Source organism: Scyliorhinus torazame, chromosome 11, assembly GCF_047496885.1.
Source record: "Scyliorhinus torazame isolate Kashiwa2021f chromosome 11, sScyTor2.1, whole genome shotgun sequence".
Lineage (NCBI taxonomy): Eukaryota > Metazoa > Chordata > Chondrichthyes > Carcharhiniformes > Scyliorhinidae > Scyliorhinus > Scyliorhinus torazame.
The window spans coordinates 53,596,166-53,622,036 of NC_092717.1; the positions used below are offsets into that span (position 1 = coordinate 53,596,166).

At 49.4% G+C, this 25,871-nt stretch overlaps 1 protein-coding gene across 4 annotated transcripts in view; it reads right to left on the bottom strand.

The window, feature by feature from the left end:
- LOC140385290 (upstream-binding protein 1-like) overlaps positions 1 to 14,122 on the bottom strand; it is a 150,391-nt gene extending 136,269 nt beyond the window's left edge. The window contains exon 1 of one of the 4 annotated variants that reach the window (XM_072467290.1): positions 13,603 to 14,122. In XM_072467290.1, coding sequence (XP_072323391.1) covers positions 13,603 to 13,715 — 113 coding nt within the window. In that variant the 5' untranslated portion in view covers positions 13,716 to 14,122. The remainder of the gene's footprint in view (positions 1 to 13,602) is intronic. The other 3 variants (XM_072467288.1, XM_072467289.1, XM_072467292.1) reach the window with 3 other exon arrangements.
- Positions 14,123 to 25,871: the final 11,749 nt, after the last annotated feature.

Below are 25,871 nucleotides of genomic sequence, written 5' to 3' on the forward strand. Positions count from 1 at the left end.
TTCCTGCGGCGCTGTGTGGAGGAGCGGAAGAACGAGGTGTTGGCCCCGATGCTACAGGCGATTGAAGGGCTAAAGGAGGCACAGAAGACCCAGGAGTTGGAGCTTCGTGATGTGAAGGCAAAGGCTGCCGAGAATGAGGATGAAATACAGGGCCTGGTGGTGAAGACAGAGACGCACGAGGCACTGCATAAAAAGGTGTGTAGAGAGGCTGGAAGCCCTGGAGAATAACTCGAAGAGGAAGAACTTAAGAGTTTTGGGTCTTCCCGAAGGTGCAGAGGGGGCGGACGTCGGGGCCTATGTGAGCACATTGCTTCACTCGTTAATGGGACTGGAGGCCCCGACGGGCCCCTTGGAAGTGGAGGGAGCATATCGAGTCCTTGCGCGAAGACCAAAGGCAGGAGAAATACCTTGAGCCATAGTGGTGAGGTTTCACCGCTATAAGGACAGGGAGATGGTCCTGAGATGGGCGAAAAAGACACGGAGCTGCAGGTGGGAGAATGCGGTGATCCGCGTGTACCAGGATTGGAGTGCGGAGGTGGCGAGAAGGAGGGCGAGTTTCAATCGGGCCAAGGCGGTGCTACATAGAAAAAAAGTTAAATTTGGAATGCTGCAGCCAGCGAGACTGTGGGTTACACACCAAGGGAAACATCACTACTTCGAGACGGCAGAAGAGGAGTGGACATTTATTGTAGAGGAGAAGTTGGACTAGACTGGAGAGAGAAAGAGTTTCTGTAATAAAGTAGTGGGGGGATTGTATGGGACGGGGAAGGGGGAAGAAATTTTCTCTATTCCCCTCGTTGGGGGGGGGTATGGTGAACTGTGGGTGCCGGTGGGGAAGGAGAGGGGGAAGGAGAGAGGGAGCTGCGCCATTAGGGGCGGGGCCGAGTGGGAAACGCAGGCTTTGTTCCCGCGATATGGTAATTGCGGCATGGGAGCGCAAGACGGAGGGGGCCTTACACAATGGGGGGCCAAAGATAAACGGGGGAAGCCGAGGTCAGCCAGAGTTTGCTGACTTCTGGGAGCAACATGGGGGGAGCAATTACGCTAGAAAGGGATCTAGCGGAGGGGGGGGGGGTTAACTGGGTTGCTGCTGCTAAGGGAAAGGGGGAGCTGTTATGGGGCGGGGTGGTCGGGACGGGAGGACACCGTCGGGGGGACAAACGGGAGCGTGGGAACTGGGTGAGGAGCTGGTCTAGAAAAGGGGATGGCTAGTCGACATGGGAGGGGGGGTAAAGAGCCCCCCGACCCGGTTGATCACGTGGAATGTGAGAGGGCTGAATGGGCCGATTAAGAGGGCAAGGGTACTCGCGCACCTAAAGAAATTAAAGGCAGATGTGGTCATGCTACAGGAGACGCATCTGGATCAGGTCAGATTACGTAAAGGATGGGTGGGACAGGTATTTCATTCGGGCTTGGATGCGAAAAATAGAGGGGTGGCTATATTAGTGGGGAAACAGGTAGTGTTTGAGGCGAGGACCATAGTAGCGGACAGTGGGGGTAGATACGTGATGGTGAGTGGCAGATTACAAGGGGAAGCGGTGGTTCTGGTGAACGTATATGCCCCGAACTGGGATGATGCAAACTTCGTGAAGCGTATGCTGGGGCGTATCCCGGACCTGGAGGGGGGAAAGTTGGTAATGGGGGGAGATTTCAACACGGTGCAGGATCCAGGGCTGGACCGGTCCAGGTCTAGGACCGGGAGGAGGCCGGCAGCAGCCAAGGTGCTTAAGGACTTCATGGAGCAGATGGGAGGAGTAGACCCCAGGAGATTCACTAGGCCCAGGAGTAGGGAGTTTTCCTTCTTCTCTCATGTCCACAAGGTGTATTCTCGGATAGACTTCTTTGTCCTGGGAAGGGCACTGATCCCGAAGGTGACAGGGACGGAGTATTCGGCCATAGCCATCTCGGACCATCCCCCACATTGGGTAGATCTGGTAGTAGGAGAGGAAAAGGAACGGCACCCACTCTGGAGATTAGATATGGGACTGTTGGCGGACGAGGGGGTGTGTGTAAGGGTGAGGGGATGTATCGAAAGGTACCTGGAGATTAACGATAATGGAGAGGTTCAGGTGGGAGTGGTCTGGGAGGCACTGAAGGCAGTGGTCAGAGGGGAACTGATTTCCATAAAGGCCCATAAGGGGAAACAAGAGAGTAAAGAGAGGGAGCGATTGTTGAGAGAAATTTTGAGGGTGGATAGGCAGTATGCAGAGGCTCCGGACGAGGGACTGTACAGGGAAAGACGAAGGTTGCATACGGAATTTGACTTGCTGACCACAGGCAGGGCAGAGGCACAATGGAGGAAGGCACAGGGAGTACAGTATGAGTACGGAGAGAAGGCGAGCCGGTTACTGGCCCAACAATTGAGGAAGAGAGGGGCGACGAGGGAGATAGGTGGGGTGAAGGACGAGGAGGGTGAGATGGAACGGGGTGCAGAGAGGGTGAACGGGGTGTTTAAGGCATTTTATGAGAGGCTGTATAAGGCTCAACCCCCGGAAGGGAAGGAGGGAATGATGCACTTCCTGGATCAGCTGGAAATCCCGAAGGTGGAGGAGCAGGAGAGGACAGGATTGGGAGCACAGATTGAGGTGGAGAAAGTGGTAAAAGGGATTGGGAGCATGCAGGCAGTAAGGCCCCGGGACCAGATGGGTTCCCGGTGGAATTTTATAGGAAATACATGGACCTACCAGCCCCGCTTCTGACGGGAACCTTTAACGAGGCCAGGGAAAGGGGGACGTTGCCCCCGACGATGTCGGAGGCGACGATATCGTTGCTCCTGAAGAGGGACAAAGACCCGCTGCAGTGCGGATCTTACAGGCCTATCTCCCTTCTGAATGTAGATGCCAAGCTCTTGGCCAAGGTGATGGCGACGAGGATAGAGGATTATGTCCCAGGGGTGGTTCACGAGGATCAAACTGGGTTTGTTAAGGGGAGACAGTTGAACACTAATATACGGAGGCTGCTAGGTGTGATGATGATGCCCCCGCCGGAGGGAGAGGCGGAGATAGTGGTGGCGATGGACGCTGAGAAAGCATTTGATAGAGTGGAGTGGGATTACCTGTGGGAAGTGTAGAGGAGATTTGGATTTGGAGAGGGGTTCATTGGGTGGGTTCAGCTTTTATATAGGGTCCCAGTGGCAAGCGTGATCACAAACAGGCAGAGATCTGACTACTTCCGTCTATATAGAGGGACAAGACAGGGGTGTCCCCTGTCCCCGATACTGTTTGCGTTGGCAATTGAGCCACTGGCCATAGCGCTGAGGGGCTCTAGGAAGTGGAGGGGAGTACTTAGGGAAGGAGAAGAGCCCCGGGTGTCATTATACGCGGATGATTTGTTGTTGTATGTCGCGGACCCAGTGGAGGGGATGCCCGAGATAATGCAGACACTCAGGGAGTTTGGGGAATTTTCGGGATATAAACTGAATATGGGGAAGAGTGAGCTGTTTGTGATGCACCCTGGGGAACAGAGCAGGGGAATAGATGATTTGCCACTGAGGAGAGTAACAAGGGATTTTCGGTACCTAGGGATCCAGATAGCCAGGAACTGGGGAACCTTGCATAAGCTTAATTTAGGAAGATTGGTGGAGCAGATGGAAGAGGATTTTAGGAGATGGGACATGGTGCCCCTGTCACTGGCGGGTAGGATGCAGGCGGTCAAAATGGTGGTCCTTCCACGATTTCTTTTTGTGTTCCAGTGCCTCCCTGTGATGATTACCAAGGCTTTTTTCAAAAACGTGGATAAGAGCGTTATGAGCTTTGTGTGGGCTGGGAAAACCCCAAGAGTGAAGAGGGGGTTTCTGCAGCGTAGCAGGCACTTGGCACTGCCGAGCTCAAGTGACTATTATTGGGCCGCCAATATATCAATGGTACGCAAGTGGATGGGGGAAGGGGAGGGAGCGGCGTGGAAAAGACTAGAGATGGCGTCCTGTAGGGGAACCTGCCTGCAAGCATTAGCGACGGCGCCTTTACCGTTCTCCCCGAAAAAGTACACCACAAGCCCAGTGGTGGTGGCAACACTGAAAATTTGGGGGCAGTGGAGACGGCATAAAGGTGTGACGGGTGCCTCGGGGAGGTCCCCGATAAGGAACATCCATAGGTTTGTCCCGGGGAAGATAGATGGGGGATTTGTCTGGCAGAGAGCAGGGATTGTGCAATTGAGGGATTTGTTCCTAGACGGGACGTTTGCGAGTCTGGGAGCACTGACGGAAAAATATGGGTTGCCACCAGGGAATGCATTTCGGTATATGCAACTGAGGGCTTTTGCGAGGCAACAGGTGAGGGAATTTCCGCAGCTCCCGGCGCAAGAGATTCAGGACAGGGTGATTTCGGGGGCATGGGTGGGGGATGGTGGGGTGTCAGATGTATACAGGGAAATGAGAGACGAGGGGGAGATCATGGTGGATGAGCTGAAGGGAAAATGGGAAGAGGAGCTGGGGAAGAGATCGAGGAGGGGCTATGGGCAGATGCCCTAAGTAGGGTAAACTCTTCATCCTCATGCGCCAGGCTCAGCCTGATACAATTCAAGGTTCTACATAGGGCGCATATGACTGGAGAAAGGTTAAGTAGATTTTGTGGAGTGGAGGACAGGTGCGGGAGATGCGCGGGAAGCCCAGCGAACCACACCCACATGTTTTGGTCATGCCCGGCACTACAGGGGTTCTGGGTGGGGGTGGCAAATGTGCTTTCGAAGGTGGTGGGGGTCCGGGTCGAGCCAGGCTGGGGGTTGGCTATATTCGGGGTTGCAGAAGAGCCGGGAGTGCAGGAGGCGAGAGAGGCTGATGTTTTGGCCTTTGCGTCCCTAGTAGCCCGGCGAAGGATATTGCTTATGTGGAAGGAAGCTAAGCCCCCGGGCGTGGAGGCCTGGATAAACGGCATGGCAGGGTTTATAAAATTGGAGCGGATAAAGTACGCACTAAGAGGTTCGGCTCAAGGGTTCACCAGGCGGTGGCAACCGTTCCTTGACTACCTCGCAGAACGATAAGGGAAATGGGGAAGGTAGCAGCAGCAACCCGGGGGGTGGAGGGCCCACGCGGGCCCTCAGGGGTTTCCTATAGTTGTTTGGATATTAGCTATTTATACTGGCGTGTGGGACTTCATTGTTTTGGAGAGTTATTATTTTGTTGTTGGCAGTTGCCGTTTAGTTAATATATTATTTATTTGTTAAAAAACGGTCATTATTATTTATATTGTTTTAAAGTTGTAAAAAGGGGAAAATCCTGTACTGTTCTTGTTTGACCGAAAAAATTTGAATAAAATATATATTTTTTTAAATGAATAATTTTCAGATAAACCCAAATCTTTTTTATATAAATTTAGAGTGCCCAATTCATTTTTTCCAATTAAGGAGCAATTTAGCGTGGCCAATCCACCTACCCTACACATCTTTTCGGTTGTGAGGCAAAACCCACGCAAACACAGGGAGAATGTGCAAACTCCACATGGACAATGACCCAGAATTGGGATCAAACCTGGGACCTTGGCGCCGTGAGGTAGCAGTGCTAACCACTGCGCCACCGTGCTGCCCCTGATAAACCCAAATCTTATGCAATCATCATGACCTTCATAATCTCATATCGATGATAACAAACCCAATGTCATCTGACAAAAGCAAAATACTGCAGATGCTGGGCATTGGAAATAAAAACAGAAAATTCTGGAAATACTCAGGTCAGGCAGCATCTGTGAAGAGAGAAACAGAGTTAATGATTCATGCCGTGATCTTTCAACAGAACTTCTGAATTGATAGCACCCAGCTAGATTTTACATTCCAGTTAAAATGGGAGGATCCTATACCTATGATAACAACTTACATCTATATAAGAATTTCCCAAAGAGCTTCACAGGAACATTGTGGAACAAAGCATGATACCATTCCACACAAGGATATAACAGGCCAGGTGACAAAAAGTCTTACAACACCAGGTTAAAGTCCGACAGGTTTATTTCAAATCACTAGCTTTCAGAGCACAGCTCCTTCCTCGGGCGAGGAAAGAGCTGTGCTCTGAAAGCTAGTGATTCGAAACAAACCTGCTGTTGTAAACTGTGCTCACCCCAGTCCAATGCCGGCATCTCCACATCAAAAAGATTAGACAAAGAGGTAGATTTTAAGGAGCAGCTCAAGGAAGAAAGAGAAGAACACACACAGAGAGAAAGGGAGAAAATTCTAGAGCTTCGGGCCTTGGCAGTTGAAGCCACAATCTCCAATGGTGGAGTAATTAAATTCAGCAATATTGAAAAGGTGAGATTCTGTGGAACAAATAGAGCTAGAGGGATTGCAGAGCTGAAGGAAACTAGAGATAGGGAGAAGAGGCCAAGAATGATTTGAAAACAGGTTGAGAATTTGTATATCGAGGCTTTTCTTGATCGGATGTCAGATTTGCTATAGTGTAGGAGGCCATTCTGCCCATCGAGTCTACACCAGCCCTCTGAAGGAGCTCCCTTCCTGGGTCCACTCCCCTAACCTATCCCCATAATCCCACCTAACCCACACATTTTGGGACACTAAAGGGCAATAGTATGGCCAATTCACCTAACCTGTACATCTTTGGACTGTGGGAGGAAACCGGAGCACCCAGAGGAAACTCACGCAGAAATGGGGAGAAAGGGCAATCTCCACACAGACAGTGACCCAAGGCCAGAATTGAACATGGGTCCCTGGACCTGTGAAACAGCTGTGCCACCATGCCGCCCTAAGCACAGGGGAGATCCATATGCAGGTCTTGGTGGAATTTAGGGCACAAGCAGAGTTTTGAATTACCTCAAGCTTATGGAGGGCAGAACTTGGGGCGTCTTTGAATAATCAAGCTAGAGGTAGTAAAGGTATGAGGATTCAGTAGTAGGTAATCTGAGGCAAGGTCGAAGTCCCGCTAAGCAAACTTAAGGGCAAACGTAGTGACGGTGCAGGTGTGGATGGAACCTCACTTCCAAGTCAAATTTAGCCCTGTTTAGCACAGGGCTAAATCGCTGGCTTCGAAAGCAGACCAAGGCAGGCCAGCAGCACGGTTCAATTCCCATAACAGCCTCCCCGAACAGGCGCCGGAATGTGGCAACTAGGGGCTTTTCACAGTAACTTCATTTGAAGCCTGCTTGTGACAATAAGCGATTTTCATTTCATTTCATTATAAAACCAAGAACATAAACAGTCTTGTTCATGGAATCTTTGGCAAAGGAGCAGAGTGGACTGGAACCAAAAACAACAGCTCCTGTGTTCCTCATATTTAATTGGGGAATATTTAATAGCCCAATATGAACTCATCTGCTTCACAACTTCCAGCTAACTTTTGTGACCAATCCTTGGAAATGTTTTTCTTCTTCAGAAATCATAACTTTTTAAACAAATTAAAAGGCAAATGAAGAAAAAGACAACTCCAAATCTGCTAGAAAATGATCTGCCACCTATTTTCACAACTTCACATTCTAAAGCAATAATAAATTGTTTAAATATGTTTTGTTGTCATTACATTTCCTAACTGGTGTCAACAAACTATACTTAATGTTATATTATGCCTGCATCTTTCTTATTAAGCCTCTGTGAAATGCCTTGGGACATTATTCTACGTTAAAAGCATTAGATAGAGACTTCCGGCGGCGGCTATGGAGTAGTAAGTCGCACATTTGATGGCTCGCGCTCTGGTCGGACGTTTGGACCTTTCCCCCGTTTTTCTACCGGACTTGAATTGTAAAACGGATGTTAGTGGCAATTGTTTACTGAATTCCCACTTCAGTGCATGGAGAGAAGGACTAGAAGTGTTCGTAAGGGCAGAAACAAAAAGATAAGAGAAGGTTTGGGCTGTAGCTGCAACAGCATGGCGGAGGTTCGGACCTCTGGCTTGTCGACCCAGCAGTCTATGGAGCAGCTGATGCAAGTCATTCAGGAAGGCTTTGCTAAGCAGAAACGGGACTGCTTGGACCTGATAAACGAGTCGATTGAGCGGTTAGAGCATAGATTGGACGCCCAAGATCGGGCGATCCAGAAGGCGCAGGCTGAGCAGGAGGAGCATCAGACTGTGGTGGAGCTGGAGATGCTGAGGGACCAGCAGAAGATGCTCCTGGAGAAGGTGGAGGACCTGAAAATAGGCCCGCCGGCAGAACCTAAGAATCGCCGGGCTCCCGGAGGGGTCCAAAGGAACGGACGCTGGGGCATATATCGCAGACATGTATGTGAAGCTGCTGGGGGGTGGGGCATTCTCACGGCCTTGGAGGTGGATAGGGCTCACAGAGCACTCGCGAGGAAACCGTGAATGGGAGCCCCCCCACCCCCCGCCGGCAATTGTGGTGAGATATTCCACAGGTTCTCTGATAAGGAGCGCATTCTACAGTGGGCCAAGCAGACACGGAGCTGTAAATGGGGCAATAGCATCCTGCGGGTTTACCAGGACCGGAGCGTAGAGGTGGCCAGGAGGAGAGCAGGCTTCAACCAGATCAGGTCGATTCTTTTTAAGAAAAAGGTGAAGTTTGGACTGTTATACCCAGCCAGTCTCTGGGTCACGCATGAGGATCAGCACTTCTATTTCGAGTCACCCGAGGACACGCTGGACTTTGCGAAAAAAAATGGATTGAGAACTTTTGAACTTGGCTGCAACGTTCATGTTTTGGTTTTTTATTATCTTTTTGTTACTCTGTTTTAGAAATAAGGTTCTCATTTTGTGTTTCATGGAAGATGTTTGTGATGCCGTTTGCATTGATTTGGAACCAGCGGTAGAGCTCAGTGAGTTAAGATTTTCATTTGCACTGTTGGGGGATGGAGGTGTGCTTGTTTTGATCTTGGTGTTTTTTCTGTTGGGCAATTGTGTGGGGATTGTTTGATGCTGGAGTTTGTTTGTATGGGGGGGGGGGGGGGAAAACAATAGGTGGGAGACTATCTGCCGCCGGGGGTGGAGGCCACCAAGCTAGCTGGGCGAGCTAGCTCTCGGAAGCGCAGTGGGGGGTGTGCATATGTTTGGTTTGGTAAAGGGGTTGGGTTACAGGGTGTTGTTACTGGGGGGGGGGGTCGAATGTTCTGCTGACGAGGGAGGGACTTGGGCTGAGAGACAGAGGAGGTTGGGGACTGCCTGGGGATGGACCGGTGGAGGCGCGGAGCACGGGATGGAGGCGGGCCTAAAAAAGGGGATGGCTGATCGGCGGTGGGGCAATGAGCCCCCCAACTAGGCTGATCACCTGGAATGTTCGAGGGTTAAATGGGCCAGTCAAAAGGGCACGTGTGTTCACGCATCTTAGGGGATTGAAGGCGGACACGGTAATGTTGCAGGAGACGCACCTTCGAGTAACGGACCAGGTTAGACTGAGGAAAAGCTGGGTCAGTCAGGTCTTTCACTCGGGACTAGATTCAAAGACTAGAGGGGTCGCGATCCTGATCAATAAGCAGGTGGTGTTTGAGGCGGGTAGAATAGTCTCGGACATAGGAGGTCAGTGGGAAGTTAGACGGGGTTTTAGTAAATGTGTATGCGCCAAATTGGGATGATGTGGAGTTTATAAAGAGGATGCTGGGGAAGATGCCGGACCTGGACTCACACAGGTTGGTCATGGGAGGAGACTTCAACACAGTTATGGACCTGGCTTGGACCGGGCAAGATCAAAAAGGTCAATGACATGGGGAAATTTCAGCAGCGGTGGTGTGGGAAGCACCGCAGGCAGTGGTCAGAGGGGAGCTGATCTCGATCCGGGCCCATAGGGAGGAGGTGGACAGGGCAGAGACTGACCGACTGGTAGAGATACTACAGATTGATGAGGTATGCGGAGGCCTCAGAGGCAGAGCTTTTAAGGGAACGGCGGAGGTTACAGGCAGAGTTTAGCTTGCTGACCACAGGGAGGGCGGTGGAGCAGCTGGGAAAGGCGAGTGGGGTGATCTATGAACATGGAGAGAAGGCCAGCAGAATGTTTGCACAGCAGCTTAGGAAGAGGGAGGCAGCTAGGAAGGTGGAGAAAGTCAAGGACGGAGTCGGGAACCTGGTTGGTGATTCAGTAGGGGTGAATAAGGCGTTTAGGGATTTCTACTGCAGGCTGTACAGGTTGGAACCCCCTGCGGTGCCGGAGGGGATGAGGCACTTCTTGGAGGGGCTGAATTTCCCAAATGTGGACAGGGAGCGGGTAGAAGGGCTGGGGGCCCCGATCGGGTTGGAAGAGATAGTGGAGGGTCTGAGGGCCATGCAGTCGGGTAAGGCTCCGGGGCCACAAGGGTACCCAGTGGAGTTCTATCAATCGTTCTCTGGATATTGGGGCCGGTGAGGATGTTCAATGAGTCAAGGGAAAGAAGGGTGTTGCCCCCGACGATGTCACAGGCAATGATTTCGCTGATTCTTAAGCGAGACAAGAACCCGGAGCTGTGTGGGTCCTACAGGCCGATCTCCCTGTTAAATGTGGATGCCAAGTTGCTGGCCAAAATCTTGTCCTCCAGGATCGAAGATTGTGTTCCTGACGTTATTTGGGATGACCAGACAGGGTTTGTTAAGGGCAGGCAGTTGGTGGCCAATGTAAGACGGCTGTTAGATGTGATCATGATGCCCCCAGAAGGTAGGGAGGTGGAGGTAGTGATCGCAATGGATGCAGAAAAGGGTTTTGATCGGGTAGAACGGGACTAGCTGTGGGAGATACTGGGAGGGTTCGGATTCGGGCGGGGCTTTATCGACTGGGTCAGGTTGCTGTATCAGGCTCCTGTGGCAAGTGTACGGACGAATAGGGCAACATCGGACTATTTTAGACTGCACCAGGGGACGAGACAGGGATGCCCCCTCTCCCCACTGTTGTTTGCGCTGGCTATAGAGCCGTTGGCAATTGCTCCGAGAGCCTCGAGGAGCTGGAGAGGAGTGGTCCGGGGGGGGGGGGGGGGGGGGGGGGGGGGGGGGGGGGGGGGGAGCACAGGGTTTCGCTCTATGCGGATGACCTGCTTCTGTACGTTTCGGACCAAGTAGAGGGGATGGAGGAAATCATGAGGGCTCTAGGGGAATTTGGCCGGTTTTCGGGGTATAAGCTTAACATGGGAAAGAGTGAGATGTTTGTGGTCCAGGCGAGGGGACAGGAGAGGCGACTGGGAGAGCTGCCATTTAGGTTAGTAGAGGAAAGCTTTAGGTACCTAGGCATCCAAGTGGCGCGGGAATGGGACTGGCTGCATAAATTGAATCTGTCCCGGCTGGTGGACCAAATGAAGGACGATTTTCGGAGATGGGACGCTCTTCCATTGTCTCTGGCTGGGAGGGTGCAAATGGTGAAGATGACGGTCCTCCCGAGATTCCTATTTGTATTTCAGTGTCTCCCCATCTTTATTCCACGGTCCTTTTTTAAGCGGGTCAACAGAGTGATCACGGGCTTCGTCTGGGCGGGCAAGACCTTGCGGGTAAGGAAGGTAATGCTTGAGCGGAGTCGGGGAGAGGGCGGGTTGGCGCTGCCAAATTTTAGCAACTATTACTGGGCGGCTAATATAGCCATGATCAGGAAGTGGGTGGTGGGGATGGGGTCGGAATGGGTGCGCATGGAGGCGGCTTCATGCAAGGGCACCAGTTTGGGGGCGTTGGTAACTGCGCCTCTGACATTCCAGCCAGCACAGTACTCCACCAGTCCAGTGGTGGTGCCGCTCCTGAGAGTTTGGAACCAGTGGAGGCGGCATGTGGGAGCATCGGTCTGGGCCCCAATCTGTGATAATCACCGGTTTGCCCTGGGGAGTATGGACGGGGGGTTCTGGTTATGGTGGAGAGCGGGGATTGAGAGGATGGGGATATGTTCATAGAGGGGAGCTTTCCAGAGGGTGGGTAGGAGAAGGGAGCGTCTCAGACATTTATAAGGAGCTCATGGAGTCGGAGGAGACGCAGACCGAGGAGCTGAAGAGCAAGTGGGAGGAGGAGCTGGGAGGAGAGATAGAGGATGGTCTATGGGTGGACGCGTTGAGTTGAGTCAACACGTCCAAAACATGTGCCAGGCTCAGCCTGATATGATTTAAGGTTGTTCACCAGACTCATGTGACAGTGGCCCGGATGAGCAGATTCTTTTGGGTGGAGGACAGGTGCGCAAAATGTACGGGAGGACCGACGAACCATGTCCACATGTTTTGGACATGTCCAAAGCTTAGGGGATTTTGGCAGGGGTTTGCGGACGTCATGTCCACGGTGTTAAAAACAAGGGTGGCGCTGAGTCCAGAGGTGGCGATTTTCAGGGTGTCAGAAGACCAGGGAATCTAGGAGAAAGAGGCAGAGGTGCTGGCCTTTGCTTCCCTGGTAGCCCGGAGACGGATACTATTAGCATGGAAGGACTCAAAGCCCCCGAAGTCAGAGACCTGGCTATCGGACATGGCTAGCTTTCTCTGTTTGGAGAAAATAAAGTTCACCTTGAGAGGGTGGGGGGTGCACTCTGTTTATGGTTTCATGTCTATTGTTTATTTTGTTGTTTATGTACCGAAAATACCTCAATAAAATGTTTATTTTTAAAAAAGCATAACATAATGGAAATTATGCTGTGGAGATGCCAGCGTTGGACTGGGGTGAGCACAGTACGAAGTCTTACAACACCAGGTTAAAGTCCAACAGGATTGTTTCAATGTCACTAGCTTTCGGAGCGCTTCCTTAACCTGGTGTTGTAAGACTTCGTATAATGGAAATTGTTTGTGATGTTCTTAATTCATTACCTTTTTAAAATAAATTTAGAGTACCCAATTATTTTTTCCAATTAAGGAGCAATTTAGCATGGCCAATCCACCTATCCTGCACATCTTTTGGGTTGTGGTGGTGAAACGCACGCAGACAAGGGGAGAATGTGCAAACTCCACACGGACAGTGACCCAGGGCCAGGATTCGAACCCGGGTGCTCAGCGCCGTAGGCAACAATGCTAACCACTGTGCCACCGTGCTGCCCCTTAATTCCTTACCTAAATTGATTCCACCACTACTAGTTTTCTACCACTCCTATCGTTAGCCTTGTAACATCCTCTACTTACAGTTTAAAATGCTCCCAATAAATGCACAGAATAGCAAAATCCCTGCAGTATAATCATTAGATATTAAAATGTCCATGTTTGTTGCACTTCACTGAAATCCTTGAGGCAATATCACACACCTATTGAAATTAGAGCTGTGTGTTGCAAATACAAAGGCACAAGTTAGAAACTGGCTTTGTCAAAATCAAACACATTTTGGAAATCATTTTCTGCTCTCAATAACCATTATGCCTTAAACAATAATTATTTTCGCTTCTTTGGATGCTGAGTAATCTGTTGTGTACTACCGGCAGTTTCGTTTTTTTTTTAAATCAATCCTTTTTCATGGACAGGAGGATTTGTATTTCCAATACATTTACAGCCTAACTCCTTATCTTAAACCCTACTTTAACAATCTACATCATGTGAATATTAACAGATCAACCGGACTTCCTGGAAAACAAACATGAAAATGGCCCATGAAAAAACGAGCAAGCCAAGAAATCAAAATACAAGCAACAGCCCCAACATATATGCGCACCACTGACGTTGCTGAAAAGCAGACGCCGTGGTAAAGGCGGCTCATATTTCCCGATCCCAGTGGTAACCTTATTCTTGCTGCGGAACAAAAGACATGGAGGTACAGGAGATATCTCCATTCTGCACGAAGCCCTTGCATCCCAATCCTCTGGGCCCTTCATCTCTCACCTCATGCTATAGGCACCAGAGCCGAGCTCCTGGCCGATCCCGGACAAACTGGAGTCGAAATCGTGCACAAGCCCGGACTCGATGGCCTCGTCCATCTTCAGCACCCAGGCCATGGTCAGTGAAGATGGCAAAGACCGGAGTGGCCCAGGCCTTGCTGCTGGGGGTAAGGGGAGTGAGTGGGCGCTTGCAGACGGCAGCGGTGCGCACACTCTCTCCCCACCCCCCGGACCGGTTGCTAGGAGGCGGCCGCCTGTTCTCGCTCTCGCTGTCACGCTCTCCCCCGATTCGATTCACAGGGCCATGGCAACACTTCAGACCCAGATACAGCCGCTGCCGTCTCCTCCTCTCGGTCGCAATAACGAGGGCGGGAGCGAAACTGTCGCTTGGCCAGAAACAAACTCACTCACGCACGGCCCGGCCAATTGCTGAGGCCGATGCGACCTCCTCCGCTCCGCTCTCTCACCAATTCCGGCACAAACATGGCCGCCTGTCTCTTTCACTCTCACCTCCAGTGAACTGTCCGAACCGCCGCGTCACTGCGCGCGCACGCGCCGGGGAGGTGGGGCGCGCTCTAATTGACAGCGTCCTCCACCAATCAGGTGGAGTAGAGGTTCCGGCCCGCTCTCCGGCAGCTGCGCATTAGCACGCGCGCGATTCTGCTGCATTGAGACGTTGACTGAGGTGCTGCACGGGCCAGTTCGGGAAGACATATAGACAGTTCGGGAAGAACCGCCTGCTGACCAGTGTGGGGATGCGCAGTTCAGTTTCCTGCTGACACCAGTGTGGGGATGCGCAGTTCAGTCTCCTGCTGACACCAGTCTGGGCATACGCTGTTCAGTTTCCTGCTGACAGCAGTCCGGGCATGCGCAGCTCAGTCTCCTGCCGACACCAGTCTGGGCATGCGAAGTTCAGTCTCCTGCTGACACCAGTCTGGGCATGCGTAGAACCCAATGTCGTCATATGCAGGAGACACATTGCTGCATCGGAAGCTCCTCAGGCAGTTTTGGGGGCATGCCGGTGACAGTCCACAATTCCGCGACTCGTTTCCCCCAACTCAGAACATTTAAGGGCAGGCAAATCATGGAATGCGGGACTTGATTACACATCACCGCTTCCAGAGATATGCTGTATGACGAAAAGGCTTATTGGAAGACAGCTGATGTCCAAAAGAATGGGGAAAGAGGCGAGACAAAAAGTTAAGGGAGTCAAATTGAGATAAAGAACCCCTAACATTTCAAGTCTTGATGACTTTGTCAAAGCTGGAGAACTGAAAATAGGGTCAGATTTATACTGTTTGTTGGGGGGGGGGGGGGAAGAGTGCAGTGGAGCTGGATAGACTACACCCACCCTCTGAAAGAGCACCCTACACAGAACACGCCCCCGCCTTATCCCCAAAGTCCCACCTAGGAGCAATTTATCATAGGCTATCTACCTTACCTGCATATCTTTGGACTGTGGGAGGAAACCGGAGCATCCAGGGGAACCCCACGCAGACACGGGAAGAATGCGCAAACTCCACACAGACACCCGAGTTTGGAATGCGAAACCGGGTCAAACAAAGAACAAAGAAAAGTACAGCACAGGAACAGGCCCTCCAAGCCCGTGCCGACCATGCTGCACGACTAAACTACAATCTTCTACACTTCCTGGGTCCATATCCCTCTATTCCCATCCTATTCATGTATTTGTCAAGATGCCCCTTAAATGTCACTATCGTCCCTGCTTCCACCACCTCCTCCGGTAGCGAGTTCCAGGCACCCACTACCCTCTGTGTACAGAAACTTGCCTCGTACATCTACTCTAAACCTTGCCCCTCGCACCTTAAACCTATGCCCCCTAGTAATTGACCCCTCCACCCTGGGGAAAAGCCTCTGACTATCCACTCTGTCCATGCCCCTCATAATTTTGTAGACCTGTATCAGGTCGCCCCTCAACCTCTGTCGTTCCAGTGAGAACAAGCCAAGTTTATTCTACCGGTCCTCATAGCTAATGGCCTCCATACCAGGCAACATTCTGGTAAATCTCTTCCACACCCTCTCTAATACCTCCACGTCCTTCTGGTAGTGTGGCGACCAGAATTGAACACAATACTCCGAAGTGTGGCCTAACTAAGGTTCTATACAGCTGCAACATGACTTGCCAATTGAGTATACTCAATGCCCCGGCCAATGAAGGCAAGCATGCTGTATGCCTTCTTGACTACCTTCTCCACCTGTGTTGCCTCTTTCAGTGACCTGTGGACCTGTACACCTAGATCTCTCTGACTTTCAATACACTTGAGGGTTCTACCATTCACTGTATATTCCCTACCTGCATTAGACCTTCCAAAATGCATTACCTCACATTTGTCTGGATTAAACTCCATCTGCCTTCTCTCCGCCCAAGTCTCCAAACAATCTAAATCCTGTTGTATCCTCTGACAGTCCTCATCGCTATCCACAATTCCACCAACCTTTGTGTCATCTGCAAACTTACTAATCAGACCAGTTGCATTTTCCTCCAAATCATTTATATATACTACAAACAGCAAAGGTCCTAGCACTGATCTCTGCGGAACACCACTAGTCACAGCCCTCCAATTAGAAAAGCATTCTTCCATTGCTACCCTCTGCCTTCTATGACCTAGCCAGTTCTGTATTCACCTTGCCAGCTCACCCCTGATCCCGTGTGAGTTCACCTTTTGTACTCGTCTACCATGAGGGACCTTGTCAAAGGCCTTACTGAAGTCCATATAGACAACATCCACTGCCCTACCTGCATCAATCATCTTTGTGACCTTCTCGAAAAACTCTTATCAAGTTAGTGAGACACAACCTCCCCTTCACAAAACCATGCTGCCTCTCACTAATACGTCCATCTGCTTCCAAATGGGAGTAGATCCTGTCTCGAAGAATTCGCTCCAGTAATTTCCCTACCACTGACGTAAGGCTCACCGGCCTGTAGTTCCCTGGATTATCCTTGCCAACCTTCTTAAACAGAGGAACAACATTGGCTATTCTCCAGTCCTCCAGGACATCACCTGAAGACAGTGAGGATCCAAAGATTTCTGTCAAGTACTCAGCAATTTCCTCTCTAGCCTCCTTCAGTATTCTGGAGTAGATCTCATCAGGCCCTGGGGACTTATCTACCTTAATATTTTTCAAGACGCCCAACACCTTGTCTTTTTGGATCTCAATGTGACCCAGGCTATCTACACACCCTTCTCCAGACTCAACATCTACCAATTCCTTCTCTTTGGTGAATACTGATGCAAAGTATTCATTTAGGACCTCGCCCATTTCCTCTGGCTCCACACATAGATTCCCTTGCCTATCCTTCAGTGGGCCAACCCTTTCCCTGGCTACCCTCTTGCTTTTTATGTACGTGTAAAAAGCTTTGGGATTTTCCTTAACCCTATTTGCCAATGACTTTTCATGATCCCCTTCTAGCCCTCCTGACTCCTTGCTTAAGTTCCTTCCTACTTTCCTTATATTCCACACAGGCTTTGTCTGTTCCCAGCCTTTTAACCCTGACAAATGCCTCCTTTTTCTTTTTGACGAGGCCTACAATATCTCTCATTATCCAAGGTTCCCGAAAATTGCCGTATTTATCCTTCTTCCTCACAGGAACATGCCGGTCCTGAATTTCTTTCAACTGACACTTGAAAGCCTCCCACATGTCAGATGTTGATTTACCCTCAAACATCTGCCCCCAATCTAGGTTCTTCAGTTCCCGCCTAATATTGTTATAATTAGCCTTCCCCCAATTTAGCACATTCACCCTAGGACCACTCTTATCCTTGTCCACCAGCACTTTAAAGCTTACTGAATTGTGGTCACTGTTCCCGAAATGCTCCCCTACTGAAACGTCTACCACCTGGCCGGGCTCATTCCCCAATACCAGGTCCAGTACCGCCCCTTCCCTAGTTGGACTGTCTACATATTGTTTTAAGAAGCCCTCCTGGATGCTCCTTACAAACTCTGCCCCATCTAAGCCCCTGGCACTAAGTGAGTCCCACTCAATATTGGGGAAGTTGAAATCTCCCATCACCACAACCCTGTTGTTTTTACTCTTTTCCAAAATCTGTCTACCTATCTGCTCCTCTATCTCCCGCTGGCTATTGGGAGGCCTGTAGTTAACCCCCAACATTGTGACTGCACCCTTCTTATTCCTGATCTCTACCCATATAGCCTCACTGCCCTCTGAGGTGTCCTCCCGTAGTACAGCTGTGATATTCTCCCTAACCAGTAGCGCAACTCCGCCACCCCTTTTACATCCCCTTTATCCCACCTGAAACATCTAAATCCTGGAACGTTTAGCTGCCAATCCTGCCCTTCCCTCAACCAGGTCTCTGTAATGGCAACAACATCATAGTTCCAAGTACTAATCCAAGCTCTTAAGTTCATCCGTAATACTTCTTGCATTAAAACATATGCACTTCAGGCCACCAGACCCGCCGTGTTCAGCAACTTCACCCTGTCGCTCTGCCTCAGAGCCATACTGTCCCTATTCCCTAGTTCTCCCTCAATGTTCTCACCTTCTGACCTATTGCTCCTGTGCCCACCCGCCTGCCATACTAGTTTAAACCCTCCCGTGTGACACTAGCTGGTGCTGTGAAGCAGCAGTGCTAACCACTGTGCCACCGTGCCGTGGAAATTGCCAAAGGTGTCGTGGACAGAAGGAGTTGGGTGGAAACGGAGTTCAAGTGGTGAGTTATAAGGAGGTAAGTAGTAATTAAACTTGCTTTCAAGGTTGCCTTTTTGGGTCAACCAAAGAAAAGAAAACAAACTGGGGTAAAACAAAAAAAGGGCTGCTCCTGTTGGAGGCACGGCCCGAACGTAACAAAGATCAACGGAAACTTAACAACATCAAATAAGAGTGCACTTAAAGGGGCGATAAACCACACTAACCCCTGCAGTGCCCACCGGGCACAGAAGACCTCAATGGTGTACATGGGTACCGCATGCTCCCTTTCTAGGGACACCCGGTTGTGAATGTCGCCACTGAAGAGGGGCAGACATAGAACATAGAGTGCAGAAGGAGGCCATTTGGCCCATCGAGTCTGCACCGACCCACTTAAGCCCTCACTTCCACCCTACCCCTGGAACCCAATAATCCCTCCTAACCTTTTTGGTCACTAAGGGCAATTTATCATGGACAATCCACTTAACCTGCACGACTTTGGACTGTGGGAGGAAACTGGAGCACCCGGAGAAAACCCACATAGACACTGGAAGAACGTGCACACTCCGCACAGACAGTGGCCCAGCAGGGAATTGAACCTGGGACCCTGGCGCTGTGAATCCACAGTGCTATCCACTTGTGCTACCGTGCTGCCCAAACAGTCCGGTAGGACAACCCCCTTGGTTGCCTGCTGCCTGGACCTATAAATGCATGCTTCGCTACGCCCAGGAGCAGATTCACAAGTAGGTCCTCCACCTTCCCTACTTCTCTCCGCACTGGGTGTCCATAGATCACGAGCGTGGGGCTGAAGTGCAAACAAAAGTGTCGATAGAAAACTAAAAACAGGGTGCAGCCTAAAACACTTAACATAGAATGGTCCCAATGTCTGGGGTTTGGTGGGAGGATGGGATCGTTGTTACTGATATGGGGATTGACATTACGTTCGTTACTGATTATTGTTTATTGTTGGGTGTAAATTTGGGACAAAATGTGAAAAAGGAGGAGAATAAAAAAATATTTTAAAAAGACACATAGACATGGTCCACGAACTCCACAAGGCCGCAAAACAGGCAGGCTTCTTGGGAGTCCGTGAACAGGTGCAATCGGTGTTTGTACGGCAATGCTGCATGCAACAGCCTCCACCCCAAGATAGGGAGGACTGCTCCATAGAGGGACCTCCGATGCCGGACGGCAACAAGGCCGCAACAGCGTGAGCAGGCGAGGGTAAGGGTGAACAGCAGCAGCCCGTACTGGAAACTCCTCTGCGCAGTGCGAAAATGCACAGAGGACATTTCCATGACGCGGCAAGGATTGTGAGGCACCACCCCTCAGAGAGGTATCGGGGCCTGGGTTCAATGCGGAATTCCATCCAATCAGGGGTTCGCTCAGACGGGATACCACCGCACACCTGGGCGTCCTCCAGTGCCATCGAATCCGAGCACGACCATTTTGAGGTCTCGGATGGCAATGGCCGCGATCCGCGTATTGTACTAATATATGGGATGTCATCCAGCCCAGTCATTCACCACCCAGCACGTACCCAATCCTGGTCATCACGCCAGCCACAGCTTGGTGCGCTGCCAGCCACTTGAAATGGTGAACGTGCTGATTCCTGAGTAACAACCTCTGCAGGAAGTGCAGGAAAGGCTCCACACAAATAGAATATAGATGGCCTGAGATCCCATTGGCTTTTATTTTTAACCAATCTGCCTTGGCAAAACCTTGCTAAAATACATGTAGATCACATCAACTTTATTACCTTTATCAATCCTCCTTGTCACCTCCTCAAAGAAGCAGGAGGAGGAAATTTAAAAATAAACATCAGGTTGGGAAATGAAAGGCACAATAGTAGAAAGGTTTTTTAGTATTGTTGAAAAATGCATTTTGTCGAAGCTTTTCGTCTTGCACTCAGAACAACTGCAAGAGTACCTAATGTCAGGGGAAACAACAAAGTTGTACTGTATGAGAAGAAGCTGAGGTATAAAGTTGTTTTACTCTTATATTGGTCATGATGTGGAGATGCTGGCGTTGGACTGGGGTGAGCACAGTAAGAAGTCTTATAACACCAGGTTAAAATCCAACAGGTTTGTTTCAAATCATTAGCTTTCGGAGCACTGCTCCTTCTTCAGGTGAATGAAGCGGTATGTTCCAAAAACATAGATATAGACAAAATCAAAGATGCAAGACGATACTTTGAATGCGAGCATTTGCAGGTAATTAAGTCTTTACAGATCCAGAGAGAGGGGTAATCACAGGTTAAAGAGGTGTGAATTGTCTCAAGCCAGGACAGTTGGTAGGATTTTGCAAGCCCAGGCCAGATGGTGGAGGGTGAATGTAATGCGACATGAATCCAAGGTCCCGGTTTAGGCCGCACTCATGTGTGCGGAACTTGGCTATAAGTTTCTGCTCGGCGATTCTGCGTTGTCGCACGTCCTGAAGGCTGCCTTGGAGAACGCTTACCGAAGATCAGAGGCTGAATGCCCTTGACTGCTGAAGTGTTCCCCGACCGGAAGGGAACATTCCTTCCTGGCGATTGTCACGCAATGTCCGTTCATACGTTGTCGCAGTTGTCTGCATGGTCTCGCCAATGTACCACGCTTCAGGACATCCTTTCCTGCAGTGTACAAGGTAGACAACGTTGGCTGAGTTGCACGAGTATGTACCGCGTACCTGGTGTATGGTGTTCTCACGTGTAATGGTGGTACCATGTCGATGATCTGGCACGTCTTGCAGACATTGCCATGACAGGGTTGTGTGGTGTCGTGGTCGCTCTTCTGAAGGCTGGGTAGTTTGCTGCAAACTTGTATTGGTATTCCTGCAATTCTTGAGTGTAAGATGAAAAGCTTTGACAAAATGTCTTTTTTCAGCAATATTCCAGTTCAGTGCCACAAAAAGTGTTTTAGGGTGCTATTTTAAAAGCAAAGGGTGAAGAGAATTGAATAGAGAGGGCGGGATTGCAGTGGCTAAGTGAGGGATCATCAATACTGATGTGAAAAAAGATGATGTGGAGATGCCGGTGTTGAACTGGGGTGGGCACAGTAAGAAGTCTTACAACAGCAGGTTAAAGTGCAACCTGTTTCAGGTTGAGGAAGGAGCTGCGCTCTGAAAGCTAGTGATTCTAAAACAAACCTGTTGGACTTTATCCTGGTGTTGTAAGACTTCTTACTGTGAAAAAAGATAACCTTGGTTGGTAGAAGATTTGAGAAGGCTGGCAAGAATTTGATAAATAAGTGAAAAATTTAAATCAACTTCCGAACACTTTGTCTCGGGGCTATCACTTCCAACCACCAGCTCACCATCTCCAGCTTTTCCTTTAACTATTTAACTATTGAATGAAACAGCCGGCCATAGATTTGGGCCCTCGCAGAACTGCCCCTCTTACTCGGTCAGTAGACAGAAATTCAGCAACCTGACTCCTCGAGCAAATGCCAACAGGAAAATCGTGAGATTCCACAGCTCTCTTTCGAGATTGAGTGAGGCTGGATTTGGCTGTAAAACCTTTGCGAGTCGGTATACCTGAACTGTGCAAGTCATGGATGACCAGACAACGCTGTAACCTCAACTCGAATGACATAGATTGCAAGCCTATTCAGTTACATGAAAGTCTGGAAGTGTTCCCTTAAAAAAAGCTAGGCTTTTAAATTGAAAATGTCAAAACCGAGATTAATGAATATATATAAACATGTTAGCTATTGGTTTTATGGTTCGGAACCAAGATGAAGTTCAGATAGCCAAAGATTGAATGGCGAATAGGTTCAAGGAGCTAAACCCTTGTTCCTACATTCCTATAAACAGTTATGTATGCTTAAGTCGGCGGGCAGGATGAACATCTGAAATAAAACTGGAAATGAGCAGCAGCTGGATTATTTCCTTCAACATTGATCCGAGATACTCTAAAAACTTCACATTTTGAACAAGACCAGCGATTGTCATTCCAACAAACGGACGCTTGGAGGCTCTGCTGGAAATTGTAATGAATTCGCGATGGCTCCTGACGTGCTATCTATGAGAGTTCCAAACAGGAACAATTGGGTCGAGGAATTTCTTTCAGTGCACCCATATATAGTTGACCACATGAAAAACATTTTTAAAGAGCTGAGCATTACATACAAAATGATTAGCATTACGATCTGATTGTAGTCTCGGCGAAGTTAACTTGTTAGAAAATTGTTGTGCCAATAACTACTACATTAGAAAGCTCAGCAACTTCATAAAACTACTTGTCCGAAGCAGTAAAGAACTGCATTAAAAAAAAATCCCATACAGTCAACAATGTGTAAAAACTTGAAGTCTCAATGGGTGTTCCAAATAGATTGAAAATGGAAAGTGCTGGCCCAGTCGAAATTGCAAGCGGATTCTGAAAATTTAAGAAGCCTTATTACATGAATGAGTTTGCCTAATTGCCCAATGTTGAAAGGTTGTCGTTTTGAACCCGAAGTAAGTTATAGGTCTAGCATTGACACTGTCCGATGGGCTACTGTGCCTTGCAAAGGTGCAACAATGACCGATATGGGAGAGATTGAAGCTCGTTAATATTACTGAACCTTGGGAGGAACTGGAAAGTATTGCCCACTCTGTCTCTCGCCACCCCCCCCCCCCCCCCCACCTCCTCATTTGACGTATAAATAATCGGCAATGTCGGCTTTCCCCTTGCAAATTCCTCCATCAGACCTGTGACAGTTGGATTTGTAGATCGGCTCTGTCCACAGAACTGCTCTGTGTCTCCAGCGGATTTTTTTTTTGGGGGGGGGTATATTTTGTTCCCAGCCACTCCCAATTTTTCCTTTCAATCATCATCACTTGAACCTGTTTGCAAAACATTTATGGTATTTTGCTGAAAGGTTAGGTGTTTGCTCTCGGGGGGGTGGGGGAGGGGGGGGGGGTGGGGGGGGTTGACAGGGGAGTGTGAAAATTTAATACAACATGCCAACAGATGTGGCATTCCTGATATCCACATCGCCAGCGAGGGAGAGAGAGAAACTACACACTGGCGTTCCCAAGTTAAATAGTGCTTCAGTTAGAAAGATAGTGTTCATTTGAGTTGTTTAGGATGGTCTATTTAGTTAAGCGCTGTCCAAAAAGGTAAGTGAATATAAAGAAGAAAATTCTTACCGGAGGTAGCTATTGCTGCTGGGGTATTGATGGTATTGTTCAGGTTGTGAGTGCCAGAAGAGCATCTTGTGATGCGATGCGGAGTGTTCAGCCGATTGGTCACTGAAACAAGAGAATAATGAGAAAGCTGTTGAGATTGTGAACAGACGACGTTTACCTGGCGCTCTCCCTAGGACCTGCCGGCGACTTTATCACTTTTACCTGACGTCAGTTACAGCAGGCATTTCTCATAGGGCGGAGAAGGAAAAACTGCCCAATCACAAATCCAAAGAGGAATCAGTCACTGGGGAGTGTGCTGTAAAGACATATGCACAAATACCTATATGTAAATATCTTCATACCCCACACGCGCACATATATATATAGATTTGTAAACTTATCAAAGTGATATTGCACGGTTTTAAAACATTATTTCACGGGATATGGGTGTAGCTAACTGGGCCAGCATTTATTGCCCATCCCAAATTGCCCTTGAAGGGAGTATTTTAAGTCAACTGTCATACCTGCTGAGGTTGCCCAGTAATTTCTGTTTTTGTTTCAGATTCCCGTGTCCGTAGTAATTTGCTTTTATTTCAGTCAACTACATTGCTGTGGATCTAGAGTCACATATAGACCAGACCAGGTAAGGACGGCAGAATTCCTTCCCTAAAGGACATTGGATTTTTACGACAAGCAACAATGGTTTAATTTCATTTTGAAGGCGGTGGATAGGCTATCTTGTCATTTGTGTGGGCAGGGAAGGTGGCTAGGATAAGGAAAGCGATGCTCCAAAGCGGGCAGCAGACCCTTTGGCCCTTCCGAACTTGCTATACTATTACTGGACGGTGAATGCGGCAAAGGTGTGGAGCTGGAGTAGGAAGACGGAGGCCTTATGACTGCAGATGGAGGTGGGTTCCTGTAACGGGTCGGGGTTGTGGGCCCTGGCAATGGCACTGCTACCGTTTGCCCCAGGGTAGTATTCGGGGAGTCCTGTGGTGGGTTGCCACGCTGAAGATTTGGAGGCAATTCCGCCAGCACTTTAAGTTGAGGGCAGGCTGGAGGGTGATACCGATAAGAGGGAACCATGGGTTTGAGCCGGGGAAGATGGTTGCGAGATTCCAGGGATGGGAGGAGACGGAGAGAAGGAGATGGGGGATTTGTTTTTTTTTGGGGGGGGGGGGTGCAAGCTTGGAGGAATTGGTGGGGGGGGGGGGTAGTTTGGGCTCCAGCTTGAGGAGGGCTTCCGAATGCAGGTACAAACTTCGCGAGAGGTCTTCCCAAGCTTTCCGGTGGCATGGTCCTCTTCATTGTTAAAAGAGGTGCTGTCAGTGATGGGGATACAGGGTGGGGTCATTTTGGCAATTTACGGGAAGATCAAGGAGGACGATAAGGTATCTGGAAGGAATTAAAACCAAGTGGCAAGAGGAGCTGGGGATGGAGTTGGAGGAGGGATTGTGGTTCGAGGTGCTGCGAAGGGTTAATGCCTCAACGCCGTGCATGAGGCTAGGGTTGACTCAATCAAAAGTGGTGCACAGGGCGCAATTCATGAAGGCGAGGATGAGCCAGCTGTTTGAGGGGGTGGAGGACCGCTGCGTACCATGCGGGAGGGGCTCAGCTAATCATGTTCATATGTTCTGGTCCATCCCAAAGTTGGAGAAATTTGGGGGGTCGTTGTTTAGTACCATGTCAGAGGTCCTACACGTGGATTTGGAGCCTGGTCCCCTAGGGGCCATATTCAGGGTGGCAGAAGTGCCGCTGTTGCAGATGGGAGGGGGGAACAGATGTCTTAGCCTTCACCCTGTTGATTGCTCAAGGCAGGTCCTGTTGGGGTGTAGGTCAGTTTCTCTCCCATGCTTCAGCGTGGCTGGGGGATCTAATGTAGTTCCTGTATTTGGAGGAGGTGAAATCTGCTCTGAGGAGGCAGTTGAGGAGTTCCACAAGAGATGGTGTTTGTTTACCTTACACTTTGGGGAGTTGGTTGACGTCAAGGGGAGGGGGCAGGGGTTTGTGTTTTTTTTTGTTTAAATATTGAAAATTTGAATAAAAGTATATATTTTTTAAGAACAATAGTTTCAGGATCATCATTGAACTTTTAATTCCAGATTTTTATTCAATTTTCATCATCTACTGTGGCGGGTATACTGTTTCATCAATATACCACACTTAATGTTCACTTTCCTAGTTATTCTCATATTTATTTGAAATTTAAACTTCTTTTACGGGCGGCACGGTAGCACTGTTGCTCCACAACACCAGGGTCCCAGGTTCGATTCCCGCTTGGGTCACTGTCTGTGCGGAGTCTGCACATTCTCCCCGTGTCTGCGTGGGTTTCTTCCAGGTGGTCCGGCATCCTCCCACAGTCCCAAAAGACGTGCTTGTTAGGTGAATTGGACATTCTGAATTCTCCCTCTGTGCACCCGAACAGGCACCAGAGTGAGGTGACTAGAGGCTTTTCACAGTAACTTCATTGCAGTATTAATATAAGCCTATTTGTGACACTAATAAAGATCATTATT